This window comes from Phaethon aethereus (genome assembly GCF_964289735.1).
Source record: "Phaethon aethereus genome assembly, chromosome: 7".
NCBI classification, from domain to species: Eukaryota; Metazoa; Chordata; class Aves; order Phaethontiformes; family Phaethontidae; genus Phaethon; species Phaethon aethereus.
In genome coordinates this window covers 22,703,254-22,730,343 of record NC_138583.1, presented here as the reverse complement: position 1 = coordinate 22,730,343, position 27,090 = coordinate 22,703,254, and the positions used below count along the sequence as shown (strand labels likewise).

The 27,090-nt window shown below is 40.3% G+C and overlaps 1 protein-coding gene across 1 annotated transcript; it reads left to right on the top strand.

The window, feature by feature from the left end:
• Positions 1-511: 511 nt before the first annotated feature.
• HTR7 (5-hydroxytryptamine receptor 7) lies at positions 512-26,485 on the top strand (the record flags this gene model as incomplete). The annotated part of the gene is made up of 2 exons (XM_082002409.1): positions 512-1,038; positions 25,596-26,485. 2 exons carry the CDS (start codon positions 512-514, stop codon positions 26,344-26,346), a joined length of 1,278 nt encoding a protein of 425 aa, XP_081858535.1. The 3' UTR covers positions 26,347-26,485.
• Between the last annotated feature and the right edge of the window lie 605 nt (positions 26,486-27,090).

Sequence of the window (27,090 nt, the reverse complement as noted above, 5' to 3'; positions counted from 1 at the left end):
TGCCGTCGCTTCTGCTCGAGGCGCGTCCACCCGCCCGCAGCTTTTATAGGTGTATATATGTGTGTATATATATACATATAAAAGCCGGAGGAGCCGCCGGGCTCCGGTGAAGGGAAGGGGCGCTCCCCGCCCGCCGCTCGGAGGAGGAGGGAGCAGGGGGGCGGAGCGGCTCCCACCCCGTCCCCCGCCGCCGCCGTCGGAGCACAGCAGCCGCGGGTGGGAGCGGGCGGTGGGCGCGGGTGGGCGGGGAGCGGCCGCCACCCCCGCCCGCCCGCCCCCCTCCCCGCGGGCCGGGGGCGATGGCGCCGTGCCCACCTGCCGGCCGCCCGGGAAGCGCAGTGGGCGAGCCCGGCGGCTCCGGGGGAGGCTGAGGGCTGGGTCCCCCGGCGGGCCGCTCCGCCGGCTGCGAGGGGGCGGGCGGCGCCGGGTGCCCGAGGAGGAGCCCGAGCATCCCGGGCAGCGGGGAGAGCCGGGAGCGGGCGGCGGGGCTTCATGGGCAGCTCACGCCAACATGGTGCTCGCCCTCAACGGCAGTCACCTCTACGGTAACCTCCGGCCCTTGGTCCCGGAGGGACCGCGGGCGCTGAGCGGCGGTAGGATGATCGCCGGCTCCTGGCCGCCGTGCAGCCTGGCGAAGCTCGGCCCGTCGCCCCCCTCGTCGGCGCTGCCCACGGCGAGCCCGCTCCCTGCCAACGACTCCCAGTGCGGGGAGCAGATCCTCAGCTACGGCAACGTGGAGAAAGTTGTCATCGGGGCCGTCCTATCCCTCATCACCCTGCTGACCATCGCCGGCAACTGCCTGGTGGTCATCTCCGTCTGCTTCGTGAAGAAGCTGCGGCAGCCCTCCAACTATCTTATCGTCTCGCTGGCCCTGGCCGACCTCTCGGTGGCCCTGGCCGTCATGCCCTTCGTCAGCGTGACCGACCTCATCGGCGGCGAGTGGATCTTCGGGCGCCTCTTCTGCAACGTCTTCATCGCCATGGATGTCATGTGCTGCACGGCCTCCATCATGACGCTCTGCGTGATAAGCATCGACAGGTGAGACCCCCGGCGACCCGCGGCCCGCTCTGCCCTCCCGCCGCTCCCCGCGCTCCGGGGGGCACCGGCACCGCGCCGCTGCCCGCCGCCCCGGGCACCGAGGATGGCCGCCGGCGCTGGGGACCTGCCCTGAGCCATGCCATCCCGCGTCTCTTCTGCCGCCTCCGGATCCCTTGGAAATGAGCTGTAGGGAAGCTAAAAGCACAGAGGGAGGCGAGAGCAAGCCATGAGCCTCTCCTGTTGGAAGGAGCCGGCGGAGCGGTGCGTGCTGGCCCCCGCTAGCCCAGCCCGGGTGCCTGGTAATCCCTCTGGGTAACTTCCCTGCTATCATTACAGAGTCAAAGTGTCAGAAAAAACCTGGAGCTGAACTGTATACGTGTACTGTGGCTCTTTACAAGTAATGGGGCATTTGTAGCCACTTTAAAATTTGCAACGTTATGTCTTTAAACTGCTTTATACGACGGCTAGGTTGGAGCCGCTTCTTCAGAAGCTGGTGACAGGGTAACCCCTCTGAGTTCAGTCGAGTTTTACCAGATCAGAGAAGGCTCAGGAGTTACAGCTGATTAGAGTTGGATCATTGTTCTAGTACAATCCCAGAATAGCTCCATTTCAACAGATAGAACCATTTTTTACAGATAACCTTTTGTCTGAAGGAAAAATTACTTTAAAATACTTGCCTTTTTAAAAATTTCTTCTGCCCTTTTAAAACCCAAGCTGTGCTCATTGACATGGCTTTTTCCAAAAGATGCAGGCACTGGGGCAATAAGAGGTGTATACAGACTACAAAAGAGGATCTTAGGCATTCGTTTCTAATGTTAAGGCCATACCTAAGATCTCACATGTGGCCATGTCTAAGCTCTCCTCTGCAGAGGGAGGCTAACAGATGCCTTTATTCCGTTCAGGTCCCATTCTAAAATAAGTTGCAGCCTGTAACTTCCCTCTTCCGCAGCCTAAACCCTATGCTGAGAAGTTTAGCATCTGGAAGGGAGACTTCATTATAACTCAAAACAGTTAGCAGAAATCAAAGAACTTCCTAACTAGATTGTAGAATTAGTTTATCAAGTCTGATATCCAACAGCAGCCCTGACCATCTGCTTCAGAAAGTTTTGGGAAAGCACGCTGTATTAGGTTTCTGCAAAGAAACAGTCTTTCAAAAGAGTTTCCCACAATAGCCGGAGGTTGTTTCATGCCAAGGAGTATCACAGTTTATTTTAATTTCAAAACTTTGATTTCTGTACAAGCATCCCTTGCTCCAATGCCCTCTACTTTGTGACTTCTGTAATGGCTAGCAGTTAGCTGAATGCTGTAAAGCACCTTGTGGCAATGAAATCCACACACAGGCTTTGAGTATCAAAGAGTGTGGGTTTTTTTTTTGCTGTTGTTGCCTTGAAATTTGCTGTCTTTTAACTTAATTCCAGTATTGTAAGAAAATACGAATAGGCTTATCTACCTTCCCAACATTATTTTCTGTTTTTCTATCCTAACTGTTTACATATAAGGTACTTCCATTCTTCGATTGCTCCTGATGTCCATGTCTGAGCTCTTCACCTCCGTTTCTTGTAACCTTTGGAAGACGGGTTAACATAATTAATCTTTCTTACCCAAGTAAGGATGTGTGACCGATTCACGTACTAGCACTGAAGTAATTCAGTTTTACTCTTTTTCATTCCTTAGCTTAGCGTTTGAGGTCACTCCTGTATGCTGAACAGGGGCTTTGATTGAACTGGTCACGATGATGATAGGGTCTCTTGCTGTCTTCTTTCCATCCTTCCTCCACCCCCCTCTTTCCCCAAAATCCCAACAAGAGATATAGCTATCTATTTAGACCAGAATATACCCTATTATGAATGACTGATTTTCATTAACAAGTGCTGGTTTAAGCCAGAATTATTCTCCTCTCATCTTTGCATTCCTTCTTCTATTGCTGAATGTTTATTGAACATGGTCTCTTCATAATTCATTATACCATTGTCTACTCCCTACTTGAAAACAAAATTCTGTGAATCATGATGCTTTAACCTGTCACCCAAATCCATTATATGGTTAAGGCAGGCGATATCATAAATAAGACGAGTCAAGCCAGCAATTCATTAGCAAAATGTCTCTACCACTTGGCACTAAAGAATTAAAAAATCACCATGATTTGTAATCCTATTTAAAAATAAATAATCTTATACTGTTGTAACACTGCTCAGTCAGGCCAAAGATTAGCTTGGAATGTTAACTAATCTTTGAATAGCGAGTATGTACAAAATATGCAAACCAGGGAGAAATGATGAAATGTCACCAGTGTAGCATTGATTTTAATGGTGCTATCTTACTTGCAGTTGTTCTTACACTTAGGTAGTTAGGAAAGCCTTGAATGATCAGTGAGGGACATCTATCTCTGAAAAAATGAGTGCCTCAGATAAAGTACTGTATGTGGTACAGGAACTTGCAAATCACAACGTATATAGTGCATTAGAGGGTCAGACCATTTTCACAAGGACCATTTTTCCATGGGTTTGGTGGAAGCACTTGCATGTTTTATATTATCTAGGAGGAGATCTACAATGATACAGCCCTTATTATCTCAGTGCAAAGAATACAAACACAAGATGAACCAGGAAACCCAGAAGCAGGGGGGAGTGAATGAAATTCAGCGTTCTTCAGCTTGGCCGCTGCCCTCGCTGCCATTTAGATACACTTAAACCTTGTAGCACAATTATGTGGTCCTGGGGTCATGCGGGAGACATTTGTTTAGGGTGAAGGGTTAAGGTAGGGCACAAAGGAACATTTTTGAAGAATAATTATGAATTGCACTGCCACCTGGCTCTTTAGGACAGTTTAGGAAGCTTTTGTTATAATTCAGTGAAGTCTTTCCTGAAAAGAAAGATGAGGCTGTTGCAGGCGGTGCAGAGACAGCAAATAAGATAGGTATTTAAAAATTTTCATTGTTAAACCTCTAGGTTCTTCCTGAAGCAGATATGAGAATCGGTTGAAGTTAAATAGCTGAAAGAATGTTACTGTTGAATTAATCTTTCAAAAAAAAAAATATTGTTACAAACTGTTAGGCAAGGTTTGTAGGGAGAGGTAATATCTTTTATTAGACAAACAAATATAGCTTGTAAAAAAGAGGCTTTAAGGCCCTTCCAAACAGAATAAAATTAGTAAATTGAAGAGGCATTTTGATTTGTTTCCCTTGCACAAATATGTGCTACTCAGCTCATGCCACTGGGAGCCCTGAAATGCCAGCAGCTGGCAGGCCTATTGCACACAGTTGTTTTGCTGCACAGCTCTTAGTGGTGGATGCATTTTGCAGCTGAATTTATCAGTTGGAAAGCTCTGAAAGATGCAGATTAGCACAGAGTCTACAAATGGACTGGTTTCATTCTGTTGAAAAAAATCCCCATCTTTTTTTCCTAGTCAGACACATCAAGTACTGCTCATACTTTTAAAGTTGCTGCTACTCTAAGTTGTATAAACATTAAGACTGCACAGTATATGTTAGTATGGTATTATGGGGATCTCTAACTTTGTATAGGGTGGACAAGAAAGAAGCTAGTCTGAAAAGGTCATTTTATTATCCACAAAGAACTAAATTTGTGGAGATTGTGAGATAGCATCTGTAATGATACCAAGATTTGGACTATTATACTTTTCTTCAGATCCTATCTTTCCTTTTATTTCACAACAAGAAAACCTCCACGGATCTTTATCAGGGTGACCCAAGAGGAGCACGTTATTTTTGAGGTATGTCTATCTTATGTAAGTCCCTGCGTTGGAAGAAGGCTAACTGCCTTCAGGCAGGTCTGTCAGAACTAAACAGACGTGACAGAGAGATAAGAGTATTTCTCCCGTTTCAAATTTCATAAGGATTAAACAGGCAAGACAGCTTGATACCTAAACAATCAATATTACCTTTGCTGTAATCTCTCTATCCATGGTATCAGGGGTAGCTCTGGAGAAAGGTAGGAGTTACAGAGACTTTGGCAGGATAATTGTGCCTCAATGAATAGTAGTCTCCTTTAAATGTTTCTTATTAGTGGTGTTTTTTTGTTTGTTGTTTGGGGGGTGTGTGTGTGTTTTGGTTTTTTTTCCTCTTAAGGCTCCACTTTTCTGTCTCTGAATTAAATAAATTATACCACTTTTAGATTCCTTTACATTCAAGAGTGAGCAAACATCAGGAGTGAATTATGAGGGATGCAAACCACATCTTAGTGGGTGAATGAACTTATAGAGGGAATTAATTGAATTTAAACTGGTGGTGGTTGCCTGCTGATTCATCATGTTATTCTGACCCAAGATAGATACAGAAATCCTGTTTTGGAGAATATCCACTGGATAACTGCATAAGTAGCAATTTTTAATTCAATTTAAAAATAACTCTTTGGCTTAGAAAGTGATAAAGTAACATAACTACTCAGATACAGTTAATGAATTATAACACTTTCCCCACACCCACACAAGTAATGAAACACTTTTTGGGGAACTTTTCCAGTCTGCATCTTAGCCAACAATTCATGAGTATTCCAGACTTCCATTAAATTGATGAGGATTTAGAATTTGTATGCAAATGATACCAAAGCGGGCCTTTTTGTTGTTCCTGAGATTCTTATACACAAGGATCAGTTTTCTCCCTCCCTGTTTGATATCTTTTGCCATATGCCAAGTAAGTATGAGTACTTATGCTTCACCTTAGAATATGTCAATCCCTAAAAGCTCACCCATTTTCAGTGTCCTTGGTGCATGCCTGGGAACTGAGGAGCCCAGTGTATCAAAGGAATAACTTGGGACTAAATTTAAGTAAAGACTTAAAAGCTTTAAATAGAATCCAAGTCTCTAAATTCTGCCTACATCCAAAACTGATAGCACAGCCTGAAAATCCTGTCAGCAATTTCCTAAGCCTAATGGCACCGAGGAACCCTGTGTGGCTTCCCTTTCTGTATGAAACTCTTCTTTTGCCTTCAGGCCATGGGTGGAAAAGGCTGCAGTCTGTTCTGCCAGCCCAGCTCAGTTCCTTCAGGAAATACATGTAGAATATATATGTAGAGATAGATATAAAAAAATACTGTATGTAATATATTTTGGATCTAGAATAAATATTGGCAACCAGTGCCCACCATGAGATTTTGTTTAGTATATATATTTACACAGAAATAACGGAGGAATCGGGAAAAACCTAAAAGGAACTATAGGAAAAGTGTGTGGTGGAGTTACTGCAATTAAGTTCTATGTTACAGAAGAAAGTTTTGGGATCAATATGGCAGCTAATTTCTAACCACCACCACGTTCACAAGAGCCATTCTTTTCATTGTTCAGCCTCATAAACAGCTGTACTCTTTCTAAGTCTGTAAATAACTTGTCTAGCTTACAAAAGATAGACAGCATTGATACACTAAAGTGGGGAGAGGGAAAAAGGTGGTTTTATTCCTTTTCATGTAGTTTTTCTAATTTAGTCCATTTAAAGAATGTTCCTCAAATTGTTGTAGTTTCTTTTTGCAGAGAATTTCTTGCTGAACACATCTGCAGTCTCCTGTTTTATTATTTGTGTTGAAAACAGGTACAACATACATTTTTGCTCCCAAATCCTAAGCTGAAGAAGTTGAATTGGAAGTTGAATGTATTAAGTAGCATGAGGCAATGCAATGTGTGTCTCTCACTGAGAGCCAGCTCCAAAAGGGTAAATGAAACTGGGATATTTTGCTGTACTTACATCATCACACACACTTCTTTAGGTGCCTTTCTGTGGCATCTTCAGGTATCTTTCTCCATGTCATGTAGGCAGCCTGCAAGAGATGCAGTTACTTACACTGTAACCTGTTCTTGGCCATGCGAATTGTTTTGTTATGTCTTTGCAGAGACATTATGCTTCATGACTAGACTGCCAGATGCACAGTTAGTAAGATGGGAGGTAAGAAATAAAAGATATTTTATCAAACAGATGGACCATTTTGTGAAGACTTAACAACTCAGGAGTGAAGGGGGTTCTTTTACGGCCAAAAGGAGTGGAAGCTTTGTCCTTCTGTATGAGAACAGGCATAAGATCTGACGTTTGGTAGGTGTGTCTTGTGGCTGCACAGTAGAGGCTGACCAAGTTTGGGAAGGTGTTATAGCAAAAGATGGATGCGGTTAAGTAGTGTTACTGAAAGGGAGTCACAAAGTGTGGAGATGCAAGATAATCTAGAGCTGGCAGTGAAAAGGTGACTGCAATCGGTAATGTTCCAAGGTATGCATGAATGGGGAATTACAGTTCAGTCAGTATTAGGGGATTTGCCATTGCACCACATTTACATGAATGCCTTTTCTTGAAATTGGATGTTGCATTTTCCCCCCTGTTTGCTCCTACCAGGGTTTAACACTGGATGAGTTTTCAGAAGTGATTTTTGGGTCTCTAATTCTTGGGGGTTCATCCAGACATTTCAAAGGAGCCTGATAGTCAGAGGTAAGGGAACATTAGTTGACATTTTTGCCAAGCAGGGCATTCTGGAGCTATTTAAAAAGTTTTTTTAAAGATTTTTTTTCCTGTCACGGTCACAGTAATAGTTTCCATAAGTGAAATTGGATTTGCTTCAAGATTCACAGGAAAAATACAATTCTAGAACACTCCTCTTAGTTTTTGAAGGGAACTTGCAGAAATATCTCCTAATATAAATCACAAAAATGCAAACACATATCACACTGGCGTGATGGTGTAGTGTAATCTGTGTACACTGGTATATTTTACTAGAGTGTTTTTCTTGAACTGAATGAGTATCATAGAATGAAACATCAACGCATTTGTAGTCATTATGCCGTGTTTGAAGCAAGGTAACTACGTCACTGGTAGCATGCTCTCACAACCTTCTAGAGGAACAGAAATTAATCAAGGAACGTTCTTTGTCTTTTCTGGAATAAATTTCTCTGAAACTAATTAAAAAAATCCCTGTAAATTATATAAGGAAAACATCTTACTTCTTTAAAAGAAATCCTGTATTATTTTAATCTTCTTGTTGAGTTTGAAACATTTGATCAGGAACATTTGTGTTGGCTTTTGAAACAGAACATCCCATTTCATCTGCAGTTGCTGTTGTACCTATGGGACCCTCTTTCAGCTACAAACATGTCCTTTTTTTTCTCTTTCAGTATATCACACAAAGATCTGGTCTGTCCTCCGTGGACTAGGAAATCTGAAGAAAGAGCTTGCCATTGTAGGTCTTGCATGAACATGAAAGAGCTCGAGAAACAATTGAGTCTGCCAAGGTGCAGTAGTCATACAAGAAAGACTGGGGACCAAAATTACAGTTCTGATGTAAGAGTGTACAAAGCACAAGCATCATAAAGCAATGCTCACTGCAGTTTTGTTCTAGTGATCACTACTATTTGTTAAGGAGAGGATAATTTCTTTCACCTGGAAAGCTTACAAGTCTTAGTTTTTCGTGTTTTACTGGATAGCCAACTATTTCTGAAGGATTGGTTCATAATATATCTATTCCTCTGTATAATGAAGATAGAACAGATTAATTTTTTTGAGCAAACCCTTACTACAAATATTAAGTTTTCCCTTCCAAAAGACTCCAGTAATTAAATGTCATAGGGAAAATTTGTTTCTATTCTGTTTGAACTAATATAACAAAGAGTACAGCAGCTTTGGTTTTCTTCTTGTACCTTGCTGTTTACTCAGGAGGCTTTATATAGAAGATCTAGATTATCTGATATATAAGATATGGGGTGCTTCCATACATATTAGCATGTATGCAAATCAAGTAATGATTCACCTCTAACAGTAAACAAGTATTTTAGGTAATGCACAGACAAGAAAGAAATTTCTAATAGTGCCATCTGTTCTAATAACATGCAGAACTGAGATGTGCGGGGAAATCAAGTCAATACTGAGTATATTCCTTCTGTCCTTATTCCGGCCGCTGCTACCATATTGTGAGCTAGCATAAGAGACCCCTGAGGGGGGCTAATATCATCGTGGACAGCTATTTCACTGCAAAATGGTCATGATTGTTTTAAAACAACCACCCAAAACACAAAGACAAGGAGGGACATTACAAAAATACCTTTTTTTAAAGTAAGGAGAAACCAGGGTGAAGTCTATTCTTAGAGGTACATTGTGTCTTGATGAAAAAGCTGGCAGCAAAGTTTTTTCCTGAGATATATCAAGGAAATGGGTGTTTTTTTGGTACTGTCAAAAACTTGAAACCAAGTTTTTTAGCTTGTGGAAGCCTAAGTTAAAAATATAACCACAAGGAAAGCTGGTTATCCATTTTTGTTTACAGTTTTTTATGTTCCTTTAAGGAGACTGTGGGAAGTGGAGGTAGAGCCATATGAAAGATAACACTTTTCTCACATTGGGAGCTATTTGTCCTGTAGGTTGTAGCAGGTTGAGGAACAAGCAGCAGCTTGCCACATGTTAACAGTGGTGGAAAAACTGCTCAGGGACCAAGGGAGACTGGGCAGAGTTTGCTGTATCTCAGACACCGAGTCGGGTAAAACCAGAACTGGAAGCAAAAGCTTGCCTGCAAGGGCACCATTTTTGTCAGAGAATTGTGTACAAACCTTTTTACTTCTCACTCACCACGTGATGAATTTTCTTTATCTGAACAGATTAAATTTCTAGTTTTCATTTAAATAAACTTTGACTTTTTTGAGTCAAAAACTCTCCAGTCTTTTGGGGAGAGCTTGTTATTGGAGATCTAGGCAGACACATCATGAATTCTCCTCCCAATTACCTGGTATGCAGCTGTGCCCCCTTCATTCCTGCTGAAGAATGCTGATCAATAACCTTGCTGGCATTGGAATCATCATTTCTCATCAGCTATACAAGTACCTGCAATCAGAGATAAGGCCTATTGCTGCTGCAAGTTAAATTGATACAGAACTTTTTTTAAGTGCGTTGTTTACAAACTGTTCACTTTTCATGAGAGGTGTGTAAGAGACTAGGGACAACGTATTTCAACATATGGCTTGCAGATCTCCAGAGAGGGACACAAAAGGTAACTGCAAAAAAACCAAGTCTCTTGTCCATAGTGTGTGTTTACTAGTTAGAGGACTGTTCCTGTACTAGAAAATGTAGGGAGTTTTGAATCAAAGCAACTAGTGACCTAGAAAATTTACTCTGATAACAGGTATTTAGAAATTGGCAACCGGCATAAAAATTAGAAGGTGGGAATGGAAGGCATGAGCACAGATAACAGAAGTATATGCTATTATCTAAATTTATTTGCAACATAACTGTCATCATAAATACAAACCATGAAAATATGTTGTGATTGTCATGAAATATTTCAGATACACAGTACCATTTGCCTGAATAATTTTCTGTAAACAGTTTTCCATGTGCATTGTTAAGTTTTGTTTATTTGTTGTAAAAGTCGACATTTAACAAATAGTTGCAATACTAAATCCCTGAACAAAGTCGGAGTGTGTTGTCTTGCTAAAAATTACTTGGAAATATTTCTACCCACGACCCAAAACAGCTGCTGACAAGATGCAAAGCTTTTCTTTAATAGTCTAATAAGATGTTTTGAAGCTATAAATAGTACAGCTTTGGCTCTAAAGACTCAGTTTTTGCATTGTTATGTACTAGAGTTTCCCTTTCACCTTGAGAGTTTGCATTCAGAGACCCACTTCTTAGCAAGTAGTTTTAGCAACAATACCAACTGTAATCTCTCAAGAGTCTATTGTCCCAAATTAAAAAGCTATTTTTGCTAAATGGGTTTGGTCATTAGCAGAACACAAACTTCATTTTTTCAAAAATAACTGAAATTAAAGTATCATAGTGGACTGTTTTCCTGCGAATTAAACAACACAAGAAAGAGCTTAACATTTCCAAAGCCTGTTACTCAACACAAAGCTCTGAAGCATTGCAATGAAGGGAGCATCTTATCAAATATCCCAAACACCTGCAGTTTGCAGTGAGCTCCCCGAGATGTCCGTAGGCTAGGTGTGATTCATTCCATGCTGATGCCAAAGTTCTGCTCCTAAATTCAAATGCATGTTTGAAGTTGTTATCCTGGCAATGAGAACTGATATTATTGGAAACTGTAGGCACAGCAATAAACCTTAGGTATTTTAGTCTTTATCCACAGAAAGTTGATGCCACCACATCTCAGAAGAACCTTAGAGTTGCCAATTTGCTGCCGACAAAAGCAAAGGAAAGACATACTTACCGAGAGATGATAAGGGCGACTTCCTTCTACTGATCCAACTTATTTCACTGCTTTTGCGTGTGGTGTAGCATCTGTGAAACGAACAGAGAAGAGAGGTCTGGGATCCTTGATAATCTCCAATTCCTGTTATCTTTAAAGACTTTGGGGGAGGTGATGGTCTATCACCAGCTGCATCTGTTTCTGTTTTAGCGTAAAGGTATAACTCTAAATTCAGGGGAACATGAAAAGGCATTTTAAAAGAATTGTGACACCACCACCTCTCCCCATCTGAGCTGGACAAACGGTCATTCGTGAATAACCAGTAGTTGAATCTGGCCTCAAATTTTGTCATTCTGGACAGAAAGCTGAGGGGAAGAGGGCCTTTCTTGACAGGAGAAAAGCAAAAGGTTTATTCTGTAGATTGAATGTACTATGATTTCAAGCCTGTGGAGTTGACGGAGCAGTTTGTGTTGTGTTGAAATTTGTTCTATATTTTAAATATGTCTAGTGTTGCAGATTTTGCATGATTTTAAAAAGGATAAAAATTAGGAAAGATATTGCTGAAGGAAAAGGAAATATTGTAGTGGAAGCCTGTTGTGGGCAGGCCCTTGTTCAGCAAGACAAAGAGGACACATTATCCTGGCTAATCTCCTTTATTCAGGTTTCCTGTCCAGAGATCTCTAAGCTTACTTGGAGCCGCCTTGGCAAAAATAGACCTGATGAGGGGAGTACGAATTTCTGCATTTGGATTTTTACTGGAGCAGAAAGCTGGAAACAGCCAGCTATGTGGAACCACAACCTAGCATGACTGAGGAAGACCCAGGAGGTTCGAAGTTCTTTAGAGTGGAGGATTCGTTAGCTAGAACGAAGTAGTGCCCATGTGGCCGTTACTTTCTTCACTCCCAAACCTGCTGGTAAAAATGAATAAATATTATGATAAATGAGTTATTAAATACTGTGGTTGTGAAGGGCTGAACATACAGTTTTACCCACCACAATTTGGGTCTTACTGCAGGTATTTTTCATCACTAGATGTTTCTCCCCTTCAACTTTGTCCTCAGTTAAAGGGCAGCTGGGGCTGTGTATTTAAGGATTCTGAGTGATTGCAAGGGGAAGAAATATTTGTAAAGTAATACTAAATTCGTACAAATTTTCTATTTCCAGTTTATAGAGAAGAGCTTGATCTGACTAGTTTATTTATTGAAATTAAATTCCAAAATATCACCGAATGAGACATTTTCTGAGGAAAATGATAGCAGACAGGAGGATTACAGGTGAAGGGAGAACTTGGGATCTGGTGTATAAGCATGCTGTAGATAAATACGTTAGTTAAAATGAGTGCTAAGGAAATAAATGACATATGGTTGAGAGATGTGGTAGGTACAGTAGACCTCACATTCATTGACAGGAAAGATGATGAAACATGATAACCTCATTCTGTGCCACATACTGAAGCAGACAATATAATGCTAAAATATCAAGAAATTGCAAATAAATATCTGTTTGTATAAACTGCAGGTGAGGAATCACCTCATTATTTTCTGATAAGTTCCCGTTCCAGAAGTTTGTGTTGGAAAGAACTGTGAATAGCAGTTTTCTAAAAGATTCTTGAATGCAGGCACACAGTTTGATCTAACCTCCTGCCTGCATGCCTTTGTTACTTTGCCCTCATGCTGTGCTCTCCCCAACCCACCATCTCCCCTTGCAAAAACAGGTTATGATTTCTTCCTATGATAGGACCTATTCATATCAGGAAGTGAAATGTGCTTTTACTGCTGTAGAGGACAAACAATTCCAGATTCTGCATCTTTAAAAAACTACTGGTATTATAGAGGATCAGAATGGGATGTTCTGTTATCAAAATTTTTTATGAAATTGGGATTATTTTGCTAGAATTTAATTTTTAAAGTAACACAATTAAAGTGATTTTCTGGTGATGTCCTCTTTTGATATTTCAGAACAAGCTAGTTCAGTTCATTTGCTTGTAAAAAGTAGAAGTGTAAAAAGTAAAAATGTAAAAAGCAGGGTTCGGTGCACCATTGTGTTTCTAATCAGTCAATGCAAGATAAAAAAAAACTTTGGATTTTTCCTTCATAAAATAAAGAATGAAGGCCAATCTTAAAGCTTTCCTGAAACGCAGCATGGCTCTTTTCATTCTTCACACAGCACTGCTAGATGCCTGTCAGTACGTGACTGAGCAGAGGTAGCTTGTTCTTCTAGGGCTTTGAGTAGAGTTGTACTTAGTTACTTGTACTCTGGAAATTTATCATAAACTCCCTTCCTCATGTTTTGCGTTGTTTGGCTGTTGGGCTTTTTTGTTCCGTTGTTCTTTTTAATTGACTCGGTTTTACAAGAATTCTTTGCTTTCTTTGCTACTATTGTCAAGTAAAGCATCACCGATGTAAGTTAGTCAGAATATATTGGTGTTTGAGGAGCTACAATGTCCTTTTTCATCTTGGACTTTTTTATGAAACAGAATTAGTCAGATGCTTTGTCTGCTTCAGTACCTCGGTTACAATCCCAAAGTTGCCTTTTTTCACTTTTATTCTGTCAGTGGGTTTTCTTCTTGCTTTCAGACCTATTTGCATTGACAGTTCCTTTGTGGGAGGATTACATTACTGAGAGGTGTATTTTATGCTGAACTACAATGACAATATTTTGAGAATATTTTTCAGGAAAGGAGTGAAATTAAAACCCATGGTGCCCACTTCCTAGGAACAGTAGGTACCTCTGGCTGACATTTCTGCAGGTAATGCTATAGACCCAGAGTCTATACAAGATGTTTTGCACATCCCAAAGTTTTAGAAATAAGACTCCTAGTTAAACTTGCTTTAGACTTGGATTTTCCTGTACCTAACACAGTTCATTGATATACTGTGGTTTCCTTTCCTTCTGAGCTTGGGTAAACAAGTTAAACTTGAGGTGAACATTTACAATCTTTACATATCTGACCCAACGGAACATAGCAAAATCTTTGTGTGATTTTTGACAAACTCAGATCTGCCTTCAAGCCAATGCAGCTATGGACAAAGCCAAAAATGTCCAAGCAGATTAGGTCTGTATTGAGATTCACCCATAATCACTATATAGGTGTTTGTTAGGGGTCTTGCGAAGTTACTGCCACGGAGAAGCAAAGAGGAGAATTTGAACCAGGTCCTCCCAGTATTTTTCCTGTCTCTTCAGAGAGAGGAAGAGAAAGAAGGGGGAGGAGGGAAGAAGTATTATAGAGGAGGTTGTTCCTTAAATGCTTTGTCTGGAGATATTATGTTTAAACTGTTTGTATTCAAGGAAGGAAGAGAGGGGACGTAAATATCAGCACATTTAAATAGCTATTCCCTGAAGATACTTTGTTTTAATATAGTGATATTATCGGTTCAATGGGCTGTGATTTTTCATTTCATTCATCACCGTGGAAGTTTCTGAAATGCTGCATTTAATTGTGCTAAAGACATCAGTCATGATTTTCTAGTTAAAGTTGTAGGAGGCTTTCATTTTGAAACACCGTGATAACTTTCAACATAATTCTTTTTAAGCTGATGCTTAGTGTCAATCCAAGCATGACTTACGTAGCGAAGTTGGAGAAAATCACCTTAGCCATTTCTCCTTTATGGGAGTCTGACGAGGGTTTTCTTTTTAGAAAAGACAGTTTTGCATAGCTCTGAAATCAAGCATCCACACATTTTAGTTTAAGGTATTTGTTAGCTTACACCAAAAAAACAGTTATGCAACTGAAGCACCGACCTTGTCTTGTGACGACCCAGTGACCAGGGTCCATAGGCTTATTCTGCGGTTCGGGGCAGGCCGCCTAAGCGACAGCCTGGCATGCTCAGGGCAAACCCCGGCGTGCCGGTTCCCTGATCGCCCGGAGCAGAGCTCTCCGCGGCTCCCTGGGCGCGTCAGCTCTCGGCTGTGGAGAGCGAGGGGCAGGGGAGGCCAGGGCCTTAGGCCGGTGTGGTGGCAGGGAACAGCCAGAGCGCTCAGCTGAGCACAGGGACTGGCGAGTTCTGCGTTTTTGTGTGGTTGTGGACATCTGTACCGTTTTGGCAACCTCCTCCTCGTGAGAACCACCTAAAGGCCTGCTGTCCCATTCCCAACCCTCGTCTCCACCACCCGTCCTGAGAAGCTCTCCAGGCTGCCCCAGCTGCATCCACGCAGGCACCCGCCTGCGTGCGTCTGTGGGCACATCAGCACCCTCTCTGACGGGCCTCCTCGAGTTTGCTCGGGTTTCAGCTTGTTTGTAGCACGTACATCCTGGGACCCACCTTGCTGCCAGATACAAAGGGGTCATCTGCTCCCTGCGTGTGTGCGCATATACCTGCAAACACGCAGGGGGACAAGATGGTAGATCGGTATGTTGGCCAAAATATAGACACAGATCCTGTGGGCTATCAGCCTGCCTCATTGCTCACCTAAGGCATGTTTGTGCTGGTGTCTGGCAGAGTACAGAACTGAGAGAAGACACGTTGCCATTTTTATTACAGCCTACTTGAATGCTTGCACAGAACAGGATAGTCTCAAGACTGAGGTGTGTCTGGTGGTTGTCTCCTGGCACGTCTCCTCTGGCCCGGCTGAAGCCAGCAGGCTGGCCTGGAATGATGAGGGCCCATCGTTGCCACAGAGCACCACCACTCAGCATATGGGAGGGTGAGAGATCTGAGCTCTGTTAACAAGTTGTGAGTTTGAGAACTAAAAGCCTTTCTGAAGCCAGTAAGTGTGTGTGTGTGGGAAGAATAATATGTTAGAAGAACCACAGACCCTGGTAAAAACTTGGTATCTTCATTGGCTTTGATAATACCCCTGGGTATGAGGGATGAGAGGGGTAAGATGGGGGAAGCCTGAAAGAGGAAAATGAAGATTTGGCATCTTTTGCATTTCCTGATCTGCCAAATGTATTCTTTTTCATTCCTTTATTATTTTTTTTTTTGCTCGGGAACTGCCTCTGTATAGCAGAGAAGGGATTTAATCTGAGCTGGTGCTTCAAGAAACCACATCTTTGCTTAGACTTACTCTCTCCCACCACAAGGGCAAAGCAGCAAATAAACCTCTTCCTATCAGCAAATATCAACTGTATGGAGTGCTTTTGCCTATCAGTTGGCCAACTTGGGTTACCCTGATGACATCCAACTCTTACGTTTTTCTATACTGCTTAGCCCATAGGCTCAAATTAAGCCCAGGCACTTGAACCTTATCTTCAGTTATGTAGTGGCTCAGGCCAATGAGCAAACGGATCATCTAAGGCTGTAAATCCTCTAATCAGGAAGGCATTCAGCAAAAGATCATGGTTAATGCCCGTCTTCTGACAGACTGTGTAATTGCCAGAAGGACAGCAAGGTTTATTGTGCAGGAGGTAGAAATGTAATGTTTGGGAGTAAGAATCAGAACATGAGATTAACTCCTCAGGAACTAAGGCCATCATAAAAATGAATTCCAGTACATTCCTCCCCAATTTCTTTATTATAATGAAGAAAGAATAGAGCTATGTCATTTCTCCTCCAGTGCCTTACCACCATCCAGTGGTCCTGTCCTTCCTCCCATCAATTCACTTGCTGTTTCAGATTCTCTAGACTGATAAAAGGAGAACAAACATAAGTAACTCCCAGTACATCCCTGTCTTTTTCCTCTTAAGTCCCATGTTACACCATTAAGCAATATTGCAAGTCAAGCCTCATCCCTCCTCAGTAGCTTTTGAACTCTATGCGTTCACAGAATCACAGAATGGTAGGGGTTGGAAGGGACCTCTGAAGATCATCTGGTCCAACCCCCTGCCAAGGCAGGATCACCTATGGCATTCGTACTCAATATTTCCTCTGCTGCTTCTCAAGCTCACTGCCAGAGATGCCTCCCTCCAGTCATGGCAAATCATTTACTTGTCATCCTCATATTAATTTTCTCTTTTCCAATTTAACCAGTTCTCCTCTGCCATACAGAAGACCTATGAGATAAAACCTCTTTCCCTTTCTTTCTTCCAACCTGAACTTCTTTACTGCACACGCAGTCTGAAACGAAAATTGCAATCAGACAGGAGTAAATGAAAAAGGAGTTTCTCTTTAATTCTTCTCTAGGACAAAGCTTCCCCCAGCCTAGTCTTCTCACATAGTATTGGAGGGCTAAAGTAACCTCTTTTCCCTCTCAAAAAGGGGCCAGGCATCTTGTAGTAATAAAATGAGATACAACATCATACACGTAAAGATGAAAAAAGTCACCTAAGACAGACATCAGTCTACATGTAATTAGATACTTAGGTACAACCATTGACATGATGCAGATGCACTGCTGTTTCTATGATTCTAAATTATTTTGAAATAATAAAAAGGCACTTAATGTGGGATAAACTGAAATGTGATTTTAAACAAAATGTGTTTTCTGATATAAATCACTTTATTGAATACAGCAATAAACAGCCATGTTTGAAGGTGTTTTTCTTTTCTTTTTTCTCCTTGATTGATAAAATGACTTAACAACTAGTGTAAATTATACCATAAGGGATGAAGCTGTAACAGTGTAGGAGGGCCTGGCCTTCAGGACTTGTGAAGCGGTTTGTGTGTATACTATGATGAAGTCCGCGAAGATTTTTTCAGTGAAGTGAGGCATTGCTTAAAAAGCCTGAGAAACACTTCTGTAAGGAATATTCTTGAAATGTTAGTGATATGTATTGTGAATTGTACTTTATTGTATATTTTGATGAATACAATTTTTCACTTACGAAAAGAAAGAAAAACTTAGGAAGAGCCTTTTGACTCTCTTCTTACTTCTTCTTCCACTACTGCTTGCTTGTTATCACTGGGAAAAAAATAGAACATTATTAAATACAGGGAACTAGCAAATCTGGGGTGGGGGACAAAAGGGAAGAAGTGGGTAGTGTATCCCCTGACACAGTTATGCATTTTCTTTTAGAAAAGCATGAAATTCTTTTTATTTTCCCTCAACATTGCACATGGTTGAACACTGTAAAGAAAAATGGATTCTTCATATGCGTGACTTGCCCAGATCTAGAGAGGTTTTGAAGTATTACAGATTATCTATCAAGAAGGGAGGTGAGAAGCACTTTTGAGCTCTGTATATAATTAAACCTATTACACTCTAAGTGAACCACACTTATAGACAGGAAGACAGAGACGATGAAAGCCACAAAGTTGGGAGTTCAGACATTTTGAAAAAGTTTAAAAATAGAAAGTCTTCCATTACAGCATGCAGCTTCATTCTAAATATTTCTTTGCCAAAGCCTTTTCAGTTTTCAAATGCATCTAGGTTCTAAGAGTCTGGTGAAGGATGGAATGGTCTGAAACCCATTTCCCTTCTTATGTCTCCTACCTTCATGTCATTAGTGAAAACACAAGAAAGGAAAATATACATGTACTGTTTTCTTGAAAGATAGTTACCAAGAGTGTTTAGTCTATAATATAAAATATTTCTCTGGGTAATTGCAGAATATTGGCTATGAAATACATATCATCTAACATTCAGGCAGTGTTGCAAGATAAACATCAGCAACTACGTGTTGGGGCCTTCTCTTCCAAGCAGTATATCTTCTGCAGTGGAAAATGAAAGGTTTCCGAACTGCTTCTTACCGAAGCCAAGAACAAGGCAGTTACTGGTGACAAGTACTTCGACAGTCATGCAGAGGGAAAATGAAAGGCAAAGAGTGAGGACAGGTAGAAGAAATTTGCTGAGGTCTGAAAGGAGAGAGGAATATGATTTCAGAAATTACGACCAGGATAACAGAAGTTGCATGGAAAGACATTGCACACCTCTTTCTGGCAAGAGAGTTGTTACGTATTTCTTAGAATGAGAGCAGAATACATCCCCCCATCTATGGGATGGAGGTCTTACATCAGTAGGTAAAAATGAACAGGGAAAAATACAGAGCTAAGAGAGAAACAGAAATAAGGCAGGGCAAGAAAGTGAAGTAAAAATAGAATGAATGAAATAAAAGAATGAAAAATGAGCTGAAATAAAGAAGATAAATATGAAGCTGTAAAGTTATGCAACATGGGAGGAAGAAAGTCCATAGAAGTATAGAAAAACTGAAAGAAACATAAGAGAGGAGAACATGATCTTCTACTATGGAAATTACATTCCTTTAGAATGAACAGATATTTAATTTTGATTGACTTAATCCTCCCCCACTGCCAGGAAAGCCTACACTTCTTGAGTTCCATCAAAAATAAACCCCTACAATGATTCTTGATAAAAAGAAAAATCAAGTCAGAACATTTACTATGTACAATAAAAGTATAATACTGTATTCAATATGTACCTGCTCTAACAGTGGGAACGAATGTCTTCCCTTTGTAAAGAGAATTTAAAGAAATACACTTAATTCAGAGCAAGAAGGGCAATAATGGGGAGTGTTAACCTTGCTGAAAACAAACCAAATATTTCATTCGCATTCTTCCAAGTATCAAAATTGAAGTACCACTGTTTCAATAATAAGAATAATTTTGAAATTGTATGAAACACGAAGCGTAAGCATCTAAAACAGTAGATACCAAAACATACATTTAAGATCTTTCTGCGTTCGTGTTACTGCATTCAACATTGACTGAGAAGGATGAAGTAGAGCTTTAGCCATTACTAGCAAATACAATTAAGATGTGGAAGCTAGCCACTGCGCTAAGATTTTTTTATAACTATGTACTAATTCACTACATAGAAAAGATGCAACATTTGACTAGATGGAGCACACAACTAGTTGAACAAAATCTTTTTTTGCCACTGAGTAATAGTTTGATTTTGTTAATTCTGCTGTCTCACTCTAACATTGCACATTATTTAACGTTTCGGTTTTAAAGTGATCTAATTCATATTCTGAAAGCTGTCATATATGCAATGAAATCAGTCACTTTGTTCACTTCTGGGAAGGAGAAAAGTATTTTACTGCCTCCGAAATATCCTCTTCTTCCCAGACAATAAACTGGCAATTATCATGATGTTATTATGAGACCAGCCTGTATTGCAGAAAGGCAGGTAGCAATGCTGTCATACAATAATTAACAAGGTTACTTTGCACATTATAATACCATAGTCGTGCAGCGTAGTGTTTATGTCTCAGCACTTAAGTCTTTTTATGTTTCTACCCCTCTACTTCCAACTTAATTTAAGTTACTTAAATATGTGATGGGAATAGTATTTTCCCAAGTTTGTATATCTTATTCTTTTTAAAAGTAGGTCTGTGGGACACAGCATCTCTTGCTTAGTGTAAACACAGTATCTTTAAAAAGAAGAGAACAATTTCTGTTAGGCGGTTTGACGCAGCCGTAACAGAAATAATGGATTTGATCATTGTTTCAACTTGTTACATTTACACTTAATTTACTGTTTAATGTATTAAAGTACAAGAAAAAAATCTAGATCGATCACTATACTAGGGTGAATATTTCTGAACGCTGGATAGCTTTTAGGAATAGCATCATGCTCCTATTCTTGTAAAGTGTCTTTTAATGTCACACTGAATTTAACAGAAAAATTATGAAAGATCATGAGAGAATCACAGCCACTGAAGGAGGATCAATAGATCAGTATCATTCTTCAGAATAAGTTATTATTGCAGGTGAATCATTAGACAGGATTCTATAGCTGTGGATTGGCAGAGAAACTAATACAAGGAGATATGTATTGAAGCTGGAAAGCTGCTGTACTAGAAAAAGAGCACAAAAGCAAAGCAGTAAACATTTTTGTGTCTTTGAAATAAAACAGTTTTATGACTCTCTTAAAATACAAAAACGGGAAGAACTGAAAGTACCTCAGGTTAAGGGCAACTCCTAGTGAAATGGTAAGTGATAAGAGAACAATAGTGAAGATTCCTGGTAGAAATAGCCGTAGTACACATCTACATAATTTCCAGTACAATGTTTCTAGTTCTATTCCATAGTAATCCGATCTGCTTTATAAAAGAGAAGTCAGACAGTGAAAGGTGCTAATCTCATTCTGGAATAATTGTCTGTTAGATCAGGTCAGTGAATTCTGAGAAACGAATGTGGACTAATTAAAATGGAATTCTATCTGCCTATAAAGTACACGGAGACCAGAGGCATTGTGTGTGCTTCAAAAGTGGCATCAGTGATCCTGATGTCACAGTGCATTCAATTTATTATTGAGTTAGGCAGGAGGCTTCAAAACCGTTTTAATGCTTTTAGCTGTTAGATTTTCCATTACCCTGTGACTTTGCTCGCAGCGAGAAGCAAGTCCTTGTATTTTTTTCTTTATTTTTCAGCCATATAGCAGATGTAGTAAAAATTCTGGACACAGGATCCCAAATTGGACCATCCTATTACTATTTTCTTTCTATTGTTGGTTGAAGTTGATGTAGCTGTTAAGTCTCCGTTTGCTTTCTAGATATTTCAAAAGGTGTGAGGACTAGACCCATCTCAAAGTTTCCAATGTAGCTATGAACAAGTCACCATTTTTACAGCTTAAATATTACAGCTATGTTTAGCTTTTCCAAGAAAAAACACAAAGAAAAGGAAATGAACTTTTCTACTGCTGAAAAAAATGAGGTTCATGCCATTAAAAAAAAAAAAGGTCCTGCCTGGTTAACCAGAAATGCTGCCATGCCTGGCTTTTTTTTTCTTCTTAGAGGAATAACTGGCATTTTCCACGTCTATAGAATTACTAATCAATTCAACCACAAATGGAGAGTTATTCATGTAAAGGTGATGAGAAAGATCTTCCTGAAAAGTTCTAGCAGCTGCTAAGTAGACGGCTATGTGAACTCACAGCACGGTAGTGCAGATAAAGCAAACTGCTTTTCACAATTTCCTAGATTAGAGAACGAAATATATATATTTACAGAAAAAGAGACCGTATCAAACCTTTCATATTTTTAAATACAATAACATCTAGTGGGACACAGTGGTGGTCCAGTTTCCAGTTTGATAACCACTGCGCAAGCAGTCACATGTAACAGCCATCACAACAAGCACATAGCTAAGACAAACGTTAAGTGGGAAGAAGGAATACAAAGAGTCGCAGAAAGATAAAATGATGCGCCAGAAACGGACACCAGGGTCTGTGGATGCCTGTTCCCTCTGCTATATACCACTGCCCTTTCCATATACGTTACGTCTTAACACTTGCTGTAACATTTAATATATTGAGCACACTGCAGTAAGAAGTGCCTGGGTGATAGACAGTTCAAGTGACAACGGACACTTTTTGCCCTGTAGGATAAAAACTGTTCTGTGTGGTCATTGTAACGTATCAGCATCAAAAAAGCCGTAATGAAAAAACCCACAAACTGAATGATCTCGGGAGCAGTCCTACACCTTTATAATGGTTTTACACTAAATTGTCCATAACAATTGCCTGTCATTAAATGGTAACAATTTAGAGTTACTGGGAAAGAATACAGGGAGCCAGATTTTTATTAAGCTGAAGAAAGGACTTACTCATTTACCTTTTCCATTGTTGGTGTTCATTGGGTGAACGTGGCAAATAGCACTCCATGAAGGAGGGAGCCCTTCAGCCACCACCTGCGTTTGAACACAGCTCCAGAAAGAGGATGGCAAGGGATAATTTTTCCTCCCTGGAGCTGGGAACCCTGCGTGTGCCCCACACCTGAATGGGACTGCGGCACGGGAGTGGGTTAGTCAGACGAACAAGACCGAGACCCTTCCTTCTCGTGGAGGGTAGCTGAGATACATGAAATGGGCTTCTTAGGCTTTTTCATTCTCTCCCAGCAGGAAGGCCTCAAGCTGTTACATATTTTTGAATAATATCTTAAGTTCAACTCAGTTACCTTTAGTGATTTCTTTTTTTTTATTTTGGAAGGTAGTAATTGAAGATTAAGCGTTATGAAGCATATTTTTGCAATTAATTTGACCCAATATTTTGAAGTTCATGAATCTATTAAATCTTGGACACTCTCTAGTGTATTAGACAACAAGTGATTTATATTATTTTAAAGTTGCAAGTAAGTTTTCAAGGGTAATGGTTTTCATCTATAGAGATAAAAAGATAATATTTGTTCATTTATGCCTGCTTTTCCCTGTCACACTGCATTTAGCAAAAGGATAAGGCAAAAAGGATGCTGGTGTATTTTTATGTTAATTAACGTTTTTTAATTTCAAATAGCATTTCTGAAGCTCAGATAGCTTCTAAAAAAGTGGTACCAGGGCAAAAGTAATGAATTTAAATTCTTTTCAGTATACTTCTGCTTTCATGAATTCTTTTTGTTATATTCTGATGCATGAGAATGCATCAGTAGGCATTCAGAACATGCAGCCCACAGATCTAATTTTTACAGAAATCCAGTTTAACTTCTTTAGCTACATAATAAAGCTCACCTCATAAACGTGTTATTTTTAATGACCAATTGTGTAACAGCTGGAAGAATACATACTTCAGGAAAGTAGACTGACCTTTAAAAGATTTTTTTTCTAACAAGCGACAAGTAACTTTTCTTGCACAAAGGATGTGTTTAACTGTTTTGTAGCTAAATCATGCTATTCTCAGACAAATTTTAAGGGTGTGCCAGTGTTGTCCCAAGAAGGGCTGCAGCCAATAACTTACCCTTGCTACAATTACATTACTTAGAGCAGGACGATGTACCCCTCAGACAGTTAAACCCTGGAACTTCACCGCATTAGCCCTTCTCTTACACATCTTGAAGCTCCTCAGAAGACTCTCAGCTCCTTGGGAGCGCAGTTTTGGCCGGGGTACTGTAAAACCGAAATCTCCGTGGGCTCTGCGGTACGCCCACGGCCGCCGGAACTGGTGCGGCGGCTGTGTTCTAACGCTGACGGTGAGGTGCGCAAGAAACAGCCCGTTTTAATAACATGGCCCACGCATCTAATCCCGGCCAACTTTAATAACTGTTTTTAGCTCCCAGCCCCACCAGGCACAGCTTCATTGGCACAATACCGGCCTGCTGTAATATACTGGTGCATGCTGTCGAGAACAGGGCACAATAAACCAGTTCTGTCTTTTGTGTAGCACTTGCCGTAGCAGTAATATAAAATCAATGATGTTGCTGAGGGATTTTTGTTACTCATCAGAACAGATCATGAAATGATGTTTCTTTTTACTTCCAGAACTGTAGCATACCTGGGTGCTTGTATAAAGCAGGAGCACTGGCCATAATTTACTGCATTGCAGTAAAATCAACAATGCAGCATTCTGCAGAGCCAGGAAAACAGTCATATCTGATTTGCTAAGTGAATAGGGAGAGAAAAAATGCTCCCAAAAAAATATTTTTCATCAAGTTACTATATTTCTTGTTTGTAACCTTCAAAAATCTTCACTGTGTAACTAAACACTGGTACCTGTTGAAATTAAAATGTTGTTCTGAAACCCTATTTAACTATTTCTTTTATGAGTAACAAAGTGAATTGCATTGATTTTTCTCAAAATTCTTTCTTTTGGGGGAGGAAAAAAAGTACAATTTGAGAGGTTAACAGTAAGTCATAGGTAAGTTCCAGCTGAGCAGAAACCCAATTTCAATGTAAAAATGTTAGGCGTAAAAAAAAGCATCCAATTTCATCTAAGAGAAACTTCCCATAGTTAAAGTGGAAATACAGAAATCTGCAGTTGAGAGTAAACACAAGCTTAGGATATTGCTCTCCAGCTATATAGGGCAGTATTAGGAAAAAATACATGGTTTAAGCTGTCACAGCTTAAGAAATGTAGAAGTTGCCAACAGACTTCATTTTTTTTCTATTAAAATGTGACACATCGTAAATACTTTTCGTGTCTGTTTACAATTTACCACCCTAAATTTAGCTTCTGGTAAAGCTATGTTTTTTTCTGCAGGTCTTTTTCCACTTGAACTGACACTGTGATAGATTGTGATTTTGTTCACTAAAAGTTTGAATGTTGAATAAATGTAATTTCTTTCTAATTAAATGATGATAAAAAGAATTATTGTAATACTGAATTAATCTACTCTTGGCATAAGTTTGCAGTTTGTTATTCCCATCTGAAACATGAAGGTAAGAAAGATAACTAATCATCTCAGTTTAGTGGCGAGGATCTTTGTAACTTATGAATATGTAAAATGAATGAAAATAAAGATGAACGCATGCTTGTTTTAACTGAAACATGCGCTCAGTACGAGAAGTGGTATGCTTTGTGGAGTGAGCACTCATCTCTACACCAAGATTTCATAAGTTAGCCAAATGAAAGTTAGGTTTCAGAATTTCATTAATGACCAAAAAATGAGTTATCTGCATGAAGAGTGCACAAATTCATTAAAATCACAGTCCATTATGGCCAATGAGAGATTTTCTTCCAGAATAAAAGACCTTTTATACAGTCTATCAGCACTATAAATTTTCAAGTGAAAGACACAAGAATGTACAAGTTTGAAACATGCAAAGAGAGGATTGAAAAATGTAAGAGAGAAACCTTAGCTAAAGATGTTTGATTTTAGGGCAGACTATGTGAAATAACTTTTGTCAGTTAACCACTGCACTATGTAGTAACTGTATGTTGTTGTTCTAGGTACCTGGGAATAACGAGACCTCTTACATATCCTGTAAGGCAGAATGGGAAATGTATGGCCAAAATGATCCTGTGTGTATGGCTCTTATCTGCCTCTATCACTATACCCCCGCTCTTCGGTTGGGCTCAAAATGTAAATGATGAAAAGGTTTGTTTGATCAGTCAAGACTTCGGCTACACCATTTACTCCACGGCAGTTGCATTTTATATTCCAATGTCAGTGATGCTTTTCATGTACTATCAGATTTACAAAGCTGCCAGGAGGAGTGCTGCTAAACACAAGTTTGCTGGTTTTCCCCGGCCAGAAGAAGTGGAAGGGATTTCTATGAACGGAGTCGTAAAGCTGCACAAGGAATCTGATGAATGTACTAATTTTTCACGACTCCTAAAGCACGACAAGAAAAATATATCCATCTTTAAAAGAGAACAGAAAGCTGCCACTACGCTTGGGATTATTGTTGGGGCTTTCACCGTCTGCTGGCTGCCCTTCTTCCTCCTCTCAACTGCCAGGCCCTTCATCTGCGGTACAGCGTGCAGCTGTATCCCGCTGTGGGTTGAGAGAACATTTCTATGGTTGGGTTATGCAAACTCTCTCATAAACCCTTTTATATATGCCTTCTTCAATCGGGACCTGAGGACAACTTATCGCAACCTCCTGCAATGCAGATATAGGAATATCAATCGGAAACTATCAGCTGCAGGGATGCATGAGGCTCTGAAGCTTGCAGAAAAGCCAGAGTTTGTTCTGTAAGGTCACTCATCCTTTACTATGATAATTTATCGCTTTATCACAGTAGTTTTTTTCCCCTCCACAGATTTGAAAGAAGAGTTATGGAAAGAACCAGGCTTCTTGAGCACAGTTAACGCAGTCATCAAGAAACTGGAAGGTAGTGAGGTTTATTCCTGTACAGCCCACCAGTCCTAGCGGGTCTGGAGAAACACAAAGACCATGTAAAGAATATGGGTGTAGGAGGAATACCAGAAAGGGGGAGGGTAAAAGGTAGTGCAGGATGTTTGAGTTGCTATTGAGGAAAGAGCAAAGTTGGCCTAACCCATTTGTTTGGCCCTTGGGCCCAAACAACTTTTAGTAGATTTGAACGTTGGATGCATCTTGTATCCTAGAGATTTTTTTCTGTAATAAAGATCTCAAAATGGTGAAAAGTTCAGTATAATTCATTTCTTTGCACTTATTATAAAAATAAACCATTTAAGATGAAGCTGGATCAAAGAACTTATATTGCTTAGAAATATTCTTTATTATAAAAAAATATGTCCATTAAATGTTCATTTCCTGGACTGCCTGGAAATAAACTACTTTGTGAAATTTAATGTTGCCTTTGCACAGCGACTATGGCACTGAAAGAACATGTTACAATTCTAGTGTGAATATGAGAGTTTGAGTAAAGACACACGGACCTGCATCTACTGCTGCATATGGTCATGCAGCACAATTAGCTGCAGCGCTGCTATGCCAAATACACAGGTAAAGGTCTTA